Raw genomic sequence first — 16,759 nt, forward strand, 5'->3', positions numbered from 1 at the left:
TCTGAAACTATTGGTAATGGAACTATAAATAGAAATTTCAAATAAAATGAGACAAAATATATACAAGTAAACAGTTTTGACATCTTAACAGTTAATTCTTTTCTTATACTACTCTTATTAAAATGGTAGTGACAAGAATTTTGATTTGATTAGCAGAGGTGGAACAAGATGTTTAGAATTCAGACAGTTTCAATAACAACTGGTCCAATAAGCTATGTTACTGTAGAGAAAAATATACTGTTTACAGCATAAACGATTTCTGAAAGGCAGGTCTTTGACACAATTAAAGACACAGCTGCCAGTTTATGAATGTATTGTATGCAATGATGAAAATGAAAAGACAGAGGTATCAAGACAATCTTATTGAGAGGCTTTTTTACTTTCATACATTTGGATTACAAGATGTGCATGGAAAAAGACATTATTTCCATGAACAATGATTCAAACTCTAAAGCTGCAAAATATCAAAAAGGAAAAACATCTTTTAATCACTGAACCTAATCAAAGTGCTGAATAGCTCTGAGGGGAAAGACGGCCATTGTTTCTAATTTTATTTTTATTTATTTTTTTGGGTGGGGGTGGGGTCTTTTGATAGTCTTCATATATAGAATGAAAAAAAGAAAAAAAAGAACAGATAGAACATGTAGAAAGGTTGACAATATTGAAATCAATTGTTGTTTCATGTAATTTCATTTTCTTAGTTTAGGATTCAATTTGGACCAATGGAAGAGATCTGCATCTTCTAAATCTAAACATTCGATTAAAGTTGATAGTTAATTATCTAAAATTCAACTGAATTCTGTTATTTAGCAACTACTACAACATTTTTTGAAATCTTAATTGTGTACCACTGAACAGCAGGCTAGAGCCATTTTCCATTTTTTGTGTACTCTTAAGATTTTTCATTTTTTTCTTAAAGTGAGGACTGAAAAATCTATTCATTTTTAAATTTCCATTGATAAAGTTCCCAGATACAACTCTCATCACAAGGATACAGGTATTAATAAAAACCAATATGATTGATGTAAACTGTGTGAAGCTTGTTTCCAGATCCTACATTTTGAAATATTTGTAAATTTCATGAATAAATAGGTTTAAACTACAAAATGCAACATTTTTAATTTAAATTTTTTTCCCATTACAATGATTATGTTGGTACACAAAATTTAGTTTTAATGGAAGACTACTAATCATATACTAAATGTCACATTTTAAGTGTTCAGATACATGAACTTTTATTTTAGTGGATAATAAATCATTAATTGAGGTGCTCCTGATTTGGAGGAAGATTCTCAAAACAGAGTTTTACAGAAAAAATGAAAAAAATTGTTTCTCTCCCCAATCTCATGTATCCCCAAGGCCTTTGTTTACAGTTGACCTACAAATTAAAGCATTGCATGTTGATGTTTGAATCACCTAGTATTCTACAGCAAACATAATTATGTTTAAATTTAAAAAATACCAATTTTTAATTTGTGCACGGACTCTGAGAATGATTTAAATAATCAGTGAAGGATATCCTCGCTTCTACGTAGTGTGGCTGTCCAACAATAACGTCGCTTTAATAATAAAATATAATGTAGGTTGGATATATTTAGAATATCTCGTCATACTGATTTTCCCGGATTGTAAAAGAAACGTAAAAAGTGTAAAGGAGAGCTCAAGATACGATAATTTGGCGAGAAACAGAAGGGAAATGTGTAAAAAAAAGTGTTTAAAGTCAATCTATTCATTTGTGTGTCTCCTTCTCATCAATCTCAGTCAGATTTGTTGGGGTGTTTCCACACTATAATAACACAAGAGTGCACACACTGAAATGTCTCGCCTTCTATACTAATCATTGATATTATGTTGATAGTCCTAAGTATAAAGCTAAGCTTTAATACAACTGTCACATAAACTTAACATTTACCAAGTCCAAGATAACTAAACAAAGACCAATGAACCTTGAAAATGAGGTCAAGGTCAGATGAACCATGCCAGGCAGACATGTACAGCTAACAATGCTTCTATACAACATATATAGTTGACCTATTACTTATAGTTTAAGAAAAATAGACCAAAACACAAAAACTTAACACTGTGCAATGAACCATGAAAATGAGGTCACGGTCAAATAAAACCTGCGCGACTGACATAAAGATCATAAAATATTTCCATACACCAAATATAGATGACCTATGGCATATAGTATTAGATAAAAAGACCAAAACTCAAAAACTTAACTTCGACCACTGAACCATGAAAATGAGGTCAAGGTCACATGACATCTGCCCGCTAGATAGGTACACCTTACAATCATTCCATACAACAAATATAGTAGACCTATTGCATATAGTATGAGAAAAACAGACCAAAACACAAAAATTTAACTATAACCACTGAACCATGAAAATGAGGTCAAGGTCAGATGACACCTGCCATTTGGACATGTACACCTTACAGTCCTTCCATACACCGAATATACTAGCCCTATTGCTTGTAGTATCTGAGATATGGACTTGACCACCAAAACTTAACCTTGTTCACTGATCCATGAAATGAGGTCGAGGTCAAGTGAAAACTGTCTGACAGACATGAGGACCTTTCAAGGTACGCACATATCAAATATAGTTATCCTATTACTTATAATAAGAGAGAATTCAACATTACAAAAAATCTGAACTTTTTTTTCAAGTGGTCACTGAACCATGAAAATGAGGTCAAGGACATTGGACATGTGACTGACGGAAACTTTGTAACATGAGGCATCTATATACAAAGTATGAAGCATCAAGGTCTTCCACCTTCTAAAATATAAAGCTTTTAAGAAGTTAGCTAACACCGCCGCTGCCGCCGCCGCCGTAGCCGCCGCCGGATCACTATCCCTATGTCGAGCTTTCTGCAACAAAAGTTGCAGGCTCGACAAAAATGAGTGACATGAGGGGATGTCACTCTGGTCAATCACATAGAAGCCGTCTTTCCCCAAAATATGAACCTTAAAAATAGTAACACAGACATGAAAATAAATGTCCATAGGACAACAAGCCCAACTTGCACTATTATATCCTCATGTTGAGAAAACTCTTAAATCTGGATTAAAACTTCTTTTTTGGCATTTACTAATGGATTATATCATAAAAAACATTTGATGTAAAAAGAACAATCACAAAATGAACTCCAACAAAAATTCAAAATAGAAATTCTGTAAGTTTCAAGTTGATTTAACCTTTCTAAATCCAAAATTTTGACTTGATCAATAAACTGTGAAATGTAGTGTCAAAACCCTCATTTGGTTAATAGTTTTAATTATTCGTATCATAATAAACATGCATACTAAGTTTAAAGTTGATGCAAGGGCAATTTCATGGAAATTACCATAACATTTACCTGAAAAAAAATGCAGACAGACACACAGACTAGAAAACATAATATCCCAAGCATTATTGTAAGAAAGTAGAATTAAGAAGATGTAGTATGAGTGCCAATGAGACAACTCTCAATCCAAGGTATAGAAATAAATGATGAAATACAACTTACGGCTGAAAGGTTTGATCAGAGCTGTCATTATGGTTAGTGTCATGTGTAAGTTGTCCTATTCTCACCGCTACACCTTCTGTCTGTAATGATGCACTAAACAAAACAAAAACAAATACTATACTAGAAAATGTACAGTGACAATTCTTCTTAAAACGAACATCAACACGTTTTTTTTTACATCATAAAAAAAAAGTCTTTTACACTAATGTATATACATTTTCACTCAATCAGAACTTGTCCTTCATAAATCATGCAATGCAATCCATTTTGAGATATTCCTCTTTAAAGTCAAGGAAAAACACAAGTTCATGATTATTTATAAGGTTATATATTGGAGTTAATATCTCTTGCTGATATACTTGAATTTCCAAGAATCTTACTCCTATAAAGTAACCTGCTATTTTCCTTTTTTTATTAACAAGATATTGCTGCTCATACAAATTTAATGTAAAATTATGCTGTGAAAGCACTTACATTCTCTTTTTGTAATATTATTATGATTCAAGAAATGTAAGCACTTGAAGCATTTATTATTTTTTTCTACATCATTTACATTCCTAAAGGGCATAATTTCTAACCAAAATAATTGATCTAGGCATATAATATGAAATATCTAGTTCCCTTTCAAAGAAGCTTAGAAAGCTTGATGAAAATTTTCCTTGTACAATGAAAGTTGTAAAATTTCAAACTATCTGCGGCCAAAATAGTTGCACTGCTAATATAAAAATTGCTTATATATAACTCAATATTATCAACCTCCAGACCTGTAAAAAAATTATGTTGTTCTATAAAAGCCAGGAACAGCTTGAAAATGTTTTCTATCAAAGGTCTTTTGAAAGGACGGATGGCTTGGGCAGCTGAGTTACAGAGCTGCTTGGCAATTCAATTAATGATAAGATTGTAATATCTATACACTTCAAACGTTACTATCACATCATAAACATGTAGAATCTTAAAAAAATTGACTAAATATGGCTATATATACCTATATTTTGCGTACAATTAGGTGTCAATGCCTTACCAATAATGATTAGTTTATACACATACATATTTGTATTCAGCATCTTGTAGCCAATTTTTTGGTTAGGCCTTTGCTAATAACAGGATATCAAATGAGGCTGTTATGGCAGTTTGGATTAAAATTAAGACCTTAACCAAATATGTAAAGTAAAAGTTAAACTAAATGACAGTAGAATAAATGTTTTGTTACATCAACATTGTAAAATGTATAAAGGGTGATAACTCCAAAATGGTTTGAGTGAAAAAGTCTTATCCATGTTTAATAGAGAAACAAAATATCAAAATTTGAATGGATTCTCAATTTATCCCATGGAATGAACATAAAGTGACATCTTCCAATCAATCAAGTACCACAACTCTTGAACGGAGTTGAAGTGAAAAATGTCAATATTGATCTTGACCTCCAATATAGGAACAATGGATAATTCCACTTCTTATACATTCTATCACCTGTTTTACAATTTCAACACAATTTTTTTCAACATGATCAATAATCTATTTATAACTTACCCTTTGGTACAAGTAGGCTGTCGCAGGATATAAAACTTGTCGCATGGTGCAGGACTGGAGGTAAATACTGTATAAACAACTTTCTTTTCATTGCATGTAAACCTAGAACAGATATCAGTCTGGGTTAACTGAGGACACAATTAATTAAACAGTGTTTAACTTCCATATACGCAATACCCGATTATGTGCAGTAAGATTACACAAAGCAGTATCTTCCTCTTATGACTTAAGGATTGCAGAATTTCTTCATTAAATACTGTGGATTCATTATTTTCATAGATTAAAGAAAACTTACAAGTTCGTGGATATTTAATTTTGTAGTTTTGCTGTAATCTGCAAACAGAACTATAGAAAAATTGTTATTCGTTGATTATAGCATTTCGTCGTTCACCTTCACCCAAAAAGTCCATAAAAATTATTATCCAACAAATAATAATGAATCCACAGTATACCAATAAATAAAATTACTTCAGTGAGAAAATCTACAATCAGTTTATGATGAGGGCTACCCAGAAAAAAATGTATGGGGGGGTTGGAAGGCACATTATATTAATAATACATGGGTGATGGGTATCAGAGCAACTTTTCACACTATAATGAATTATAAGTCTCAATTACAATTGTCTGGGTGGCGGGTGCTGACAAAAAGTGCCTTCCAACCCCCCTACATTTTTTTCTGGAATAGCCCTGAGTAATTAATCTGTTATGTACGCTGAAAACCAGTGTACAACCAGTTTAATTTTTATTTATGCTAGTTTTGCAAATGATCACTGTTATACACAAAAACACAATGGTTAAAGGATTAAATTATATTAATGAGGTTTTGAATACATTATAACTGTGAAATATTTCAGATTTGTAGGGCTAAAACAGTTACTATAACTTATTAAACCAACTCCTTTGCATGCTAGTAATATCAAAGCATGAATGTTCTTTATCTTCAGTACAATACTTAGTTTGAACTTTCCACAGAACTTTTACTTGAAAGTTTCTACCTGTTCAGAGAACCCAAGTTTGTGTTTAAGTGACATTTTTAAGGTGCTATTTTTTTAGTTTTTCAATGTCGTATTTTGTGATATTTATTTTTCAATTGTCTGAGTTGCTTCTGCAAGTAATAGTCTTGTTTGTCCTTTGACTGGAAAACTTTAATCATTTTTATTTTAAAGGGAATAACTAATGAAGCAGGAACTGATTTTCCCCCAGTTCTGTTGACTTGATTATTTACTTGGAACATTATTTTGTCAATTCTTTGTCAACAGATTTTACCTTTTAATTGTTTATGTGAATGAATGTCCAATTATGCAAGATGTGTCTTACAAATGCTGTGTGAAATGGTACCAAGTTTATAATACTAAATAACTTGGATTCTAAGCATGATGCTTTGTGATAAAGGCATACACTGTACATGCACAATGAAACAAGTTAACTATTACTCACTGGCAAGACTTCATCTTGAAATTTTCTTCACTGGAAAAAAAGGACAAAAACATGAATTAACTTGAAGAAGCTATTATATTTCAATAACAAGAAACAAGTAAGTAATGTCACAGATTAAGATATGTATTGATGCCATATTTATCATTTTATGTCTCGTTTTCAATAATGGGAGATAACTGTCTTCTCTAATACTTAATTTAGATACATTTAATTTTGTGGAATTGATTTTTCTTGGTTTTCAGCATTTGCCCCTATCAAAAAAGGTCAAATTATAGTTTTCCATTGAATGCATTTATAGTAATTCAAGCAGCTGTTAATAATAAGTTTTGGCAAAATTAATGATTTTATATACGAAAACTGAATTTGAAAAAAAATTGATGTTCATTCAGGAAACTGATATTGCAAAAATGTCTGTACATTTGAAGACATAGATTATTTCTCTGATGCTTTATGCATTGAAGCCTATTTTGAACCTATGAAACTAGGTTGAATCCACCATTTTTTTTGTTGAAAATACCTGTTCTAAGTCGGGAATGTTGTTTTCCATACATGTTCCATAAGTGTTTCATTTTGTCAGATTTTATGGACTCCAAGTTGAATTTGACTTGAAGTTTGGTATTTTTCGTCATTACTCTTTTAGATGAATTTTGTTAAATTGCAAGTTGAACCAGCATATGATTTTTCCACCAATTTTTATTTTGTAGTATAATATTCCTCATTTCTTTCTATAAAGAAACAGATCTATCACTTATAATATCCCTATTGGTTAAAGTATTTCTGCACTACCATCAGTTAAACTACCATCTCAAGTATCAAAACTAATGGTGTGTTTTGGTAGGATTCATAAATAAAAGCTTATTCTAGGTAAATCTACCTTTTATCCTTTGTAAACAGATCTATTGATGATATACAGGATAGGGACTGTCCTATAACTATCTGAAATGAAAAATTAGAAAATAATCAGTTTTTTTAAAGTCTGCTATTCATTCTAAATTCTAAATCAACATAGAAAATTTCCTGATGCGAAAAATTGTGACTGTATCAGGTTCACATTCATAATTTCAATAGTGATTTTCCTTTATTATATTTTTTAGATCACATTAATCTAATTTAATTTCACATATTGGTGAGTGGTCCAGAATTCCCAATAATAAATGCACGCATTTATTTCCAAAATTTTAGTAATCCTTGTACACTTTTGTTAAAAACCCAAATTATAACAGTTTGTTTCATGTTCTTTCCTTGTGTAAATAATTGCGACAAAGATAATACAATTAATATAACTAATTTATGTAATTCGAAAGTTTACAGATGTATCATTTAAGGTTCATATTTTATTGCATGCATGCACAAACATATGCATATTTAGAGAATGTAGCTCAATCAATTATTTCCTCAAAAACATATGCTAAATTCATTTATTATTTGACCAGTAAAACATGAAAACAAGTCTATTTATCTTGTAAACCTCAGCTGTCCAACAACCAATTTCAGAATGTTCTGTAAGTAAATGATTTGATTTCATAGAATTCAATTAAGACTTGTTCATATACTCATTTCTCTTTCTGTCACTTTTATGACAAAAACATGTGCCTGCATTAGGGAACAAAGTTTTCTCTAGTCGTTAGTCACATTACTCAGGGCCCAGTTGTTCAAAAGTGTCGTTAATTAATTACACGAAATGTTAAATACTGTCAATTTCAATGAAATTCTATCCAGCATGTTTTGACTTCACAAAACTTGAGATTTTCAGCAATTGTTGAAAAAAAATTCTTGCATAAATAATTTGAGATCATTCAAAGGGAGATAATTCAAACCAAGAAAATGAAATTCAAATCTAAAAATTTACTTATTCAATTTAATGAAATTTATATCTTAAAGTATATAAGAGGCACTTTACTAAAGTACAGTCGACTCTCGTTATCTCGAAGTCAGTCGGACCAGAGAATTATTTCGAGATACACGTAGTTCGACTCAAACGAAAACTGGAAGTTTGACAGACCAAGCTAAAATAAATCCTGATGAATATGGGAAGGGGATCGATATTCTGGTATCAGATCGATGGTCTTTCATTATTATGATAAAATTATTTTTACTTATTCAATTGTTTAAGCTACAATTTTTTCTATCCAAGAGAGTACTTTCCAATCGATCTTAGAGTTATTTAGGTTGTTAAAAGTTGACAAAAATTTTTATTCTCGATAGAAGAGATTTTAGAAAATTTAGATTTCTCTTCATTTTGTTTCATCTCACTCTTTCTTTTCAATAGAAAATACAAGATAAAAGATGCCGATTGAGTAGTTTTTAGGTGATCATCAACAGAAGTCTTAATCCTCACTTTTTACATCCCAGCTCCTTTGTTCTAACTGGGGTGATCTGACCCGGATCACCCCTACCAGATCACCCCAGTTTGAGTTTCTTTGTTATGCATGCTTTCCTTTGTTCTGTAACATTTTGGCGGGAATGTCAAATCCACTATAAAACTTATAATCAATTATACGGAAAAGACTATCTATCAAAATTCACGTAGAAAAAATCCAGTGTATATGCTGGGACCTTTAGCATATCAAGCCACAACACATCCCACTACACCAGGACGACTGGATACGAATTAATAGTTATTTGACATACTTAAAGGAAGAAAGATCTTTTTAAAAGTGGGGCGAGTTGTCAAACCTTTATTTAGTCACTGAGGTTTAAACCTTTTTCGTTAATAACATGAATAAGTGACTGATTGTTCAATTTGATTTTACATTTTTTCAAAAGTGGGGCGAGTCGGTAAACAAGAGTGGGGCGATTTTTTTATAAAGTGGCGATATAGTGTGGGCCGATTGGCAAGTGGGGCGAGTTGACATTATTTGATATCTACTCATCGTGTTTGAGGGGTATACATCATATAGTAATATATAAAGTATATTATAATGGTTGTGTGGCATTCTAAACTAGATTTTATGAATTGTAAATGGTTTTTCGTCTAATCTAAAACAGCTGGGATGTAAAATAGTTATCCCATTCGGACTTGGTGTGTCAGTGTTAGATCACCCTCTGGCCTCCGGCCATCGGGGTGATCTTACACTGACAAACCGCGTCCTTGTGGGATAACTATTAAATAAACACCCAAGCTCATTAGTGTAAATCACGATTAATTGTTTTGTAAACATTTTAAATACTTTGTCATGAACATTAACAATGTATCGCTAATTATTTATGAAAATTCTATAAAAGATAATCTCAGGTAAACACTCGTGGAAAATAGCATGTCATAAATCAATTACAGTGGTCATTGACTGGAAACCTATTTACACGTGTATTGTCAGATTAAGTCTTCAATCCATTTAAATCCCGGAGGTCATGCTTTGACATATTTGTATTAGTTCGAGATAAATAATGAATTTTGAATCCTTTGTTAACTTTGGGATCGTAAATTTAGTTCGACTCAACCGAAATTTCGACTCATCCAATTTCGACTCATCAAGAGTCGAAATACATACATTTATATGGAACAAAGTTCGGGACCACGTGAAAACTTCGACTCAACCGAAATTTCGAGTCAACCGAGTTCGAGACAACGAGAGTTAACTGTATAAACCAAAGTATAACTGATGCAATACTTTTACCATCTATTTGGGTTTTTTAAGAAAGTAACCAAGTTCAATTACCTCCCTTTTGATATGCTGGACTGATCAATATTCATTCAGTCTGTTAAAAGGGATTGGAATGGGACAGACAGACATATACAGCATTTCATTTACCTCCAAAAACATCTTTTTGGCAAAGTACTCCATGAATAATACTAAAAAAATCATTTAAATAATCCTCTATGGGGCTACTGCAAGGCCATTTTGCAAAAACTATGTCCAAAGACTCCAAACATAGGGTGTTTTAATTTCTCAAGATAACTTTATTGGTCTACAAGGATTTAATTTTTTTTAATTGCACCTCAAGTATAACTGTCCCAAACTTTCAAAGGAAAGTGTTTTTTTGTTGGGGTCTTCACAAAAACCTTCTGGAAAACCATGTTGTACAGCGCTGACTTTTTCAGTCCTAGGCAGGGATATTGTTTACAAGTTAACCACTGGGATATTCATGACTAGATTTTAAACATAGAACACAATTTTAATTAGAATTTAGTCTATTGATAACATCCCTGTTTTACTAGTAACAAACCTACAGATGGTTGAGTTAAAGCTGACTTGATGATTTCTTCTACTGATTCCTGAAGCTGAACCAGTGAACTTGAACTTTTAACAGGATAAACAATATCTGAATCTGCAAAATTACAAATAACAACTATTAGTTTATAGACTCTCAGCATTTATAATATCATTTCTCATTTTTTTTGCCATGTCAGTTTGTGTTAAATATCCCTTTGATATCTTTCATTTCCCTTTTCTTCACAAATAGGTGTAACAATGTAAAGAATAAAGTATAAATGTTTAGGTTTCCCTCAAATCTCTTTTATAATATTGCCTTGTTCAATACACTTCTTGATTTCCAATTTCTCTTTAAATATTATCTCTTGTAAAATATCTGTTTAATATATTTTCTGTGCTTAGTAGTATAGCTGAAAAGCATTGTCTGAAAGTTTAGACAGTATGGTTTATAGGCCAATGATGTATGATAGTAGTTATCAAAGGTACAATGATTATAATTTAGTACGCCAGATGTGCGTTTCGTCTAAATAAGACTCATCAGTGACGCTCATGTCAAAATATTTATAAAGCCAAACAAGTATGATTTGGAAGGTCTGCTGACTGGATGTTTTGTTATGGTCTAAATTGTCTAAGTTGTCATTCTAACTGCAGACATTGTAGTCAAAACTTCCTTTTCATATTGACTTTTATATTGTCATACTAAAATTAAGATTTATTTTATTAAAGTGTCACCATCCATTACAATATCAATATATATATATACACATAGTCATAAGAACCCAACATTTATGTAAAAGGATGCCAGCCGAAAACGACTTATGAGACACTATCATTAAAACAAACATCTAATACATACATAAAAGGACAGCTTTGATACATTTAAAATGTATTTCGTAAATTAAAAAAATAAATTAAAAATAACAAAACATATATAATTTCTAGATGACATGTTTTCGTCGATAAAACATATGATAAAGGGAACTAGCTAAAAGAGGAACCATATTCTCATTACACATAAGATAACGAAGTTTTTCAACATCACATAAATTCTCAAAATCAACATTTAAAAGACAGGCTTTGGCATATAATTCATGTCTGATATCAGAGTAAAAACAACAATTAAAAAGAAAGTGTTTTTCATCTTCAATTTGGCTACTATCACAAAAAATACATAAACGGTCTTGTAGAGGTTCTGGTGGTCTAGCATATCGACCTGTTTCAACTTTAAGTTGTAACGAACCAGCTCTGAATAGTGACAAAATACGTCGGTGGCATCTATTATTAACTATCTTTACATAAGGCTCCGTACCAATACAAGTTTTAAACAATCTATAAAATCTTAATTTATTACCATTGACATTATTTTTATCATTCCATACTTCATGGTGCCAATATTTTTTTTCAAAAGTTTGTATAGAGTCCCATACATTACTCATATTAATTTCATCTTCTACATTTATAATCAAACTATATTTACGAGCTAACTGTACAACTCTATAATCCCATGACGATTTTCTTCTAATCGCCCAGGTATGAACCTTTTTACATATATTACTAGTATTGTCACATTTTAGACGATTCCAAAGTTTAAAAACTTCAACTTTTAGTAGTGCATCGCCTGATAAAAAACCCATATCACCTCTAGCAGCTAAGTTGCTGCTTCTTTTGCTTAACCCTAAGAAAAATTTACAAGCATTGTTTTGCAAATTATTTATACAATTATGTATATTAATGCCCCATACACCGGAAGCATATGTAAAAATGGGTTTGACTAAAGTGTCATATAATTTAGTAAATACATCAAAATTCATACCACCAGTTTTACAAAATTTTGCTTTGATAACACCAAGAGCTCTATTAGCTGATTTATACAATTCTTTGGCAATTATAGAATAATCTGAAAATTCATTCAAAAGTACACCAAGATATTTATAACAAGCTGCATATTCAAGACAAAGTTCGCCACATTTGAACTGAGAATTACTTCTTAGTACAGATTTATTTCTAAAATGAACAATTTTGGTTTTGTTTTTATTTAGAGTTAATCTCCACTTTTTTCACCACTTATTTAAAATGTCCAACTGCTTTTGCAGTTTCTCTGCATCAGGTGCAATCAATGCAATATCATCAGCATATAATAACATAGAGACCATTATGTCATCTATTTGAATACCATAATTTGCTTCTTTAATATCTGAGACTAAATCATTTACATAGATAGAAAATAAAGTCGGCGATAAAACACAGCCTTGTTTTACACCAAGAGCAACAGGAAAAAAGGATGTCATAAAGTTATTTACTCTGACTGCACAATTGACATTACTGTATAAAGAAGTAATACAATTTAAAAATATACCGCTAATACCAATTTTTCTCAATTTAAATAGTAGACAGTCTCTATCAACGGTATCAAATGCTTTCTTTGCGTCAACAAAACATACAAATGTATCCTTTTTTGCATTTTTTCTACTTTTAACAATATTATCTAATACATAAACATGATCTGTACAGTTTCTACCTTTTCGAAAACCGTTCTGTTCATCACATAAAATTTCATTTTCATTAAGCCATTTATTCAAACGCTTATTTAAAATGTCAGCAAAAATTTTACATGGGATAGATAAAATAGTTATACCTCTATATGACATAGGATCGAATTTACAACCACTATCATTTTTTGGAATAGGATTAATAATTCCATTTAGCCATAAATCAGGCACTTTACCATTTTGAAAGCAGAATGAAATAAGTTTAAATAACAGGTCTATACATATGCTATTGCGTAAACTTTCCGCAGGAATATAATCAAAACCGACTGCTTTATTCAATCTAGTCCTATTTACAGCGTCAATGACATCTTGTTTTGTAACAGGGCAGTTCAAAGTGTCACAGTTCCTAGTCGGGAAAACATGATTATTTCCCTTTACCCAGTCTAAATGATTGTTATCAAAATTGCCATTATCACCAGAATTAAATAGTTTTTCATAATCTGTTTTCCATTTGTCCAGGACAACATCAACATCACTACTAAAGCCTTCATCTGTTTTTACTTTGAATGGAATGTTTTGGCGACGTTCATTCGCAATACCAATATTACCAATGTATTTCCAAAAGTCAGAGTGTTACTACTTTGAAACAGTTTAGACAAATTATCCTGCTCCTTTAATTGAAAGTTACGTTTAGTATTTCTATTTAGCTTATCGAACTGATTACGAATATTGCAAAATTCCTGTTTAAGTTGACGTCTCAGATTAGTGCAGTTTTTGCATTTCAACCACTGCTTTTCTTTAAAACACACTTTATTCCATAATGAGGTAAGTTCTTCAGTCCAATATGGTTTTCGAAGAGATTTCTTCCTTTTATTCGAACTTGGTCCTGTTGGGGTCTTCAATACGGGAACTGTGTCTTTCATCTCTTTTTCTATTAAAGTAACAAACTCTGTATATGCACTATTTATGTCTTTATTTGTGACAATGATACTCATGATGAGGTTCAAAATCGTTACTCAGAAATAGTTATTGCATTTCTCCGTGCTGCAGGTTATCAAATATTTGGTTTTTCCTTGTCAGCCAGTGTTCCTTGATCGCAGGTATTCATAATGAGATATATAATATTTGGTTTTTTTTCTAAAGTTAATAAATACGTACTGTTCCTAGATGCATATTTTGTTGTGTAATTTACTTTTATTAGATACTATCATTGTGGTAAAATTATATTTGCATATTTTGAGACAACTTATTGTTGCATTGTAAATGACATTAAATTTGATACAGTCTGTCTGCACAGTAAAATACATATTTTTAATTGAGTCTAATTTAGTTGCCCAAAAATACTAGTGTAGTTAAGACTGATATCCTTTACACACTTTAATTTGAAATCCTTCATAATGATTTCAGCTATTCTTTTTACAAATTTGTCCTCCATACTATGATTGGAAGCTTCTCTGATGTTTTTTTTTATCACATGAACAGTTAAGAACCGGGGGGGTTACTTCCTATATTTTTAGTGGTACGAGTGTGCCGCAAAACAGGGTCGCTTTTTCATGCTCTGCTGGTTAGAACAGGGTCCCTTTTTCATCTCCTGCTGGTTTGAACAGGGTTGCTTTTTCATGCCCTGGTAGTGAGAACAGGGTCTTTTTTTTAAACAAAGTATTTGTTTAGAACAGGATCGCATATTAAACAGTTAAAGGTACAGTCTAGAACCTAGGTCTAGAACAGCATCTATTTCATACAGTCTAGAACAGGTATACTTTTGCTGAGCGTATCTAGAACAGGGTATGCATTTTCTGAGCGTGTCTAGAACAGCGTACGTTTTTCAATATTTCTGTTTAGAACAGGGTATGTTTTTCAATGTTTTCTGGTTAGAACAGGGTGTGATTTGGCAAGTGCTGTCGGCACAATTATACCCGAAAAGATAGCCAGTAACTTGATGTGCTGATACCATGTAAAGTAATCATAAATCAATTGATAAATCATTAAAGAATGATAACACTACTTTTGACTCTGCTGAGCTACGAAAATGTTACCTCTGATATGAAGACTTGACCTCATGACCTGTATCCAGGGATTAGCCGATATGTGTGGTGGATAATGCAAATCTTCTTTTTTCAGGTACTACAACAATAAATCAACACATATAAATAAAATTGTTTAGAATATAACGGAATTTAATCGAAAAGTCTCCTGTTTACATTAACCTTTCAATAATTCATTTTCTTTCAATGTTTAATTTTTTAAAATTTTATCGAGGCCATAAAAAAGAATTTGTTTGCCCTAACCCTACCTACCCAGAAAAAAGCTGCCTACTCAAAATCTTGTATTGTCCTGATTTGAAGAAGTTTTGTTTTAATCAAATAGCCATGAAGACTTATAAACCATCGATACTACAATTTCTTTTTGTTGAAAAAAAAAAAATGCCTACCTACCTACCCACTGTCCCAACCTTCCGGTAGGGTTTGGGCAAACCAAAATATTTTTAAGTGTGGCCTGAATGATAATACATGTATCACTATTATCAATCTTCACATCATAGAAACATCTGCTCAAGCCAATAAAGGTTCTAAATAAATGGCCAATGTACCCATGGGACAAAGATGATGACCACACTTGCATATAACATTATATATAAAATTGATTAATAGATTTGAAATTTATTCATAAAATTATTCGTACATAAATGACAGTGCATCATAAGCCTCTAAAGGCTGGTTGGTATAATTACACATGTTTATTGAATGTTTATGTTTAAAACTGCAATATATTGTATTTCATGTATATGTACCAAGTTGTACTTTAATAATAAAAATATCTATCTATCTATCTATAGGGACACATTTCCCAAAGAAAAAGTGATGCTACCCAAATTCTAACTTGATCTAAGTTTTTCATAATCAAAGTGCCTTTACACATATTAGGGTATTGATTGCATTCATTTTGCAATGGGTACTCAAAATTAAACATTGCATTGGAAAATAATTTTATGAATTGGTTCAAATGCAATTATGAAAAAAGGAAGACAACTCCAATTTTATTTCACTTTAACGCTAATTTCCAAATGCATGTAGATTTAGACTTTTGTTAGCTTGCTTGAATTTATTGTATATTGTACAATAGTATTTGGGATGATGTCCAATCAAATTTAAATATAATATATACAGGTTTAACAATGCCTAAGTATATTGTTTGCAGATGTCAATTTTAGTTACAATACCTGAGCAAATGTTTATACAAACAAAGCAATCAAGACAAACAAAGTCTTACTCTACAAGCATTAGGAAATTAGCTCTAACAATGACATCATTGATATTTTTAGAACAGATTGTAAGTTTCATGATGCGTAATGTGAGATACATGTAATTCTATTGACAAATATGGTCACAATCATACACATTCTTTGGTAACTTGAGTATATACATCAATATTTCATTAACAAATTTCTTGAAATGTTCATTTATAGAATGTCTACAATTTGTTTATCTAGAAAGTAGTGATTTTAAAGTCTGGAAAATTGAAAACTGTAGTCAGCCAAATTATGGTTTAGATTGCATGAATGAGCTCTTTATCCACAAAAATGTTTTAAAAGTCTAAAGGATGAACTGAGACAAACCAGTAAATCCAGGG

General features: G+C 31.4%; 1 protein-coding gene across 2 annotated transcripts in view; it reads right to left on the reverse strand.

Annotated features, from left to right (window-relative positions):
• The window catches only part of LOC139521867 (anaphase-promoting complex subunit 4-like), a 79,494-nt gene that overhangs the window by 37,217 nt on the left and 25,518 nt on the right, over positions 1-16,759 (reverse strand). For both annotated transcript variants that reach the window (XM_071315531.1, XM_071315528.1), the window contains exons 19-24: positions 15,166-15,253; positions 10,658-10,755; positions 7,361-7,422; positions 6,487-6,516; positions 5,050-5,151; positions 3,520-3,612 (exon numbers count right to left, since the gene is read on the reverse strand). In XM_071315531.1, the coding sequence (XP_071171632.1) occupies positions 3,520-3,612; positions 5,050-5,151; positions 6,487-6,516; positions 7,361-7,422; positions 10,658-10,755; positions 15,166-15,253 (473 nt within the window). The remainder of the gene's footprint in view (positions 1-3,519; positions 3,613-5,049; positions 5,152-6,486; positions 6,517-7,360; positions 7,423-10,657; positions 10,756-15,165; positions 15,254-16,759) is intronic.

This window comes from Mytilus edulis, chromosome 4 (genome assembly GCF_963676685.1).
Source record: "Mytilus edulis chromosome 4, xbMytEdul2.2, whole genome shotgun sequence".
Lineage (NCBI taxonomy): Eukaryota > Metazoa > Mollusca > Bivalvia > Mytilida > Mytilidae > Mytilus > Mytilus edulis.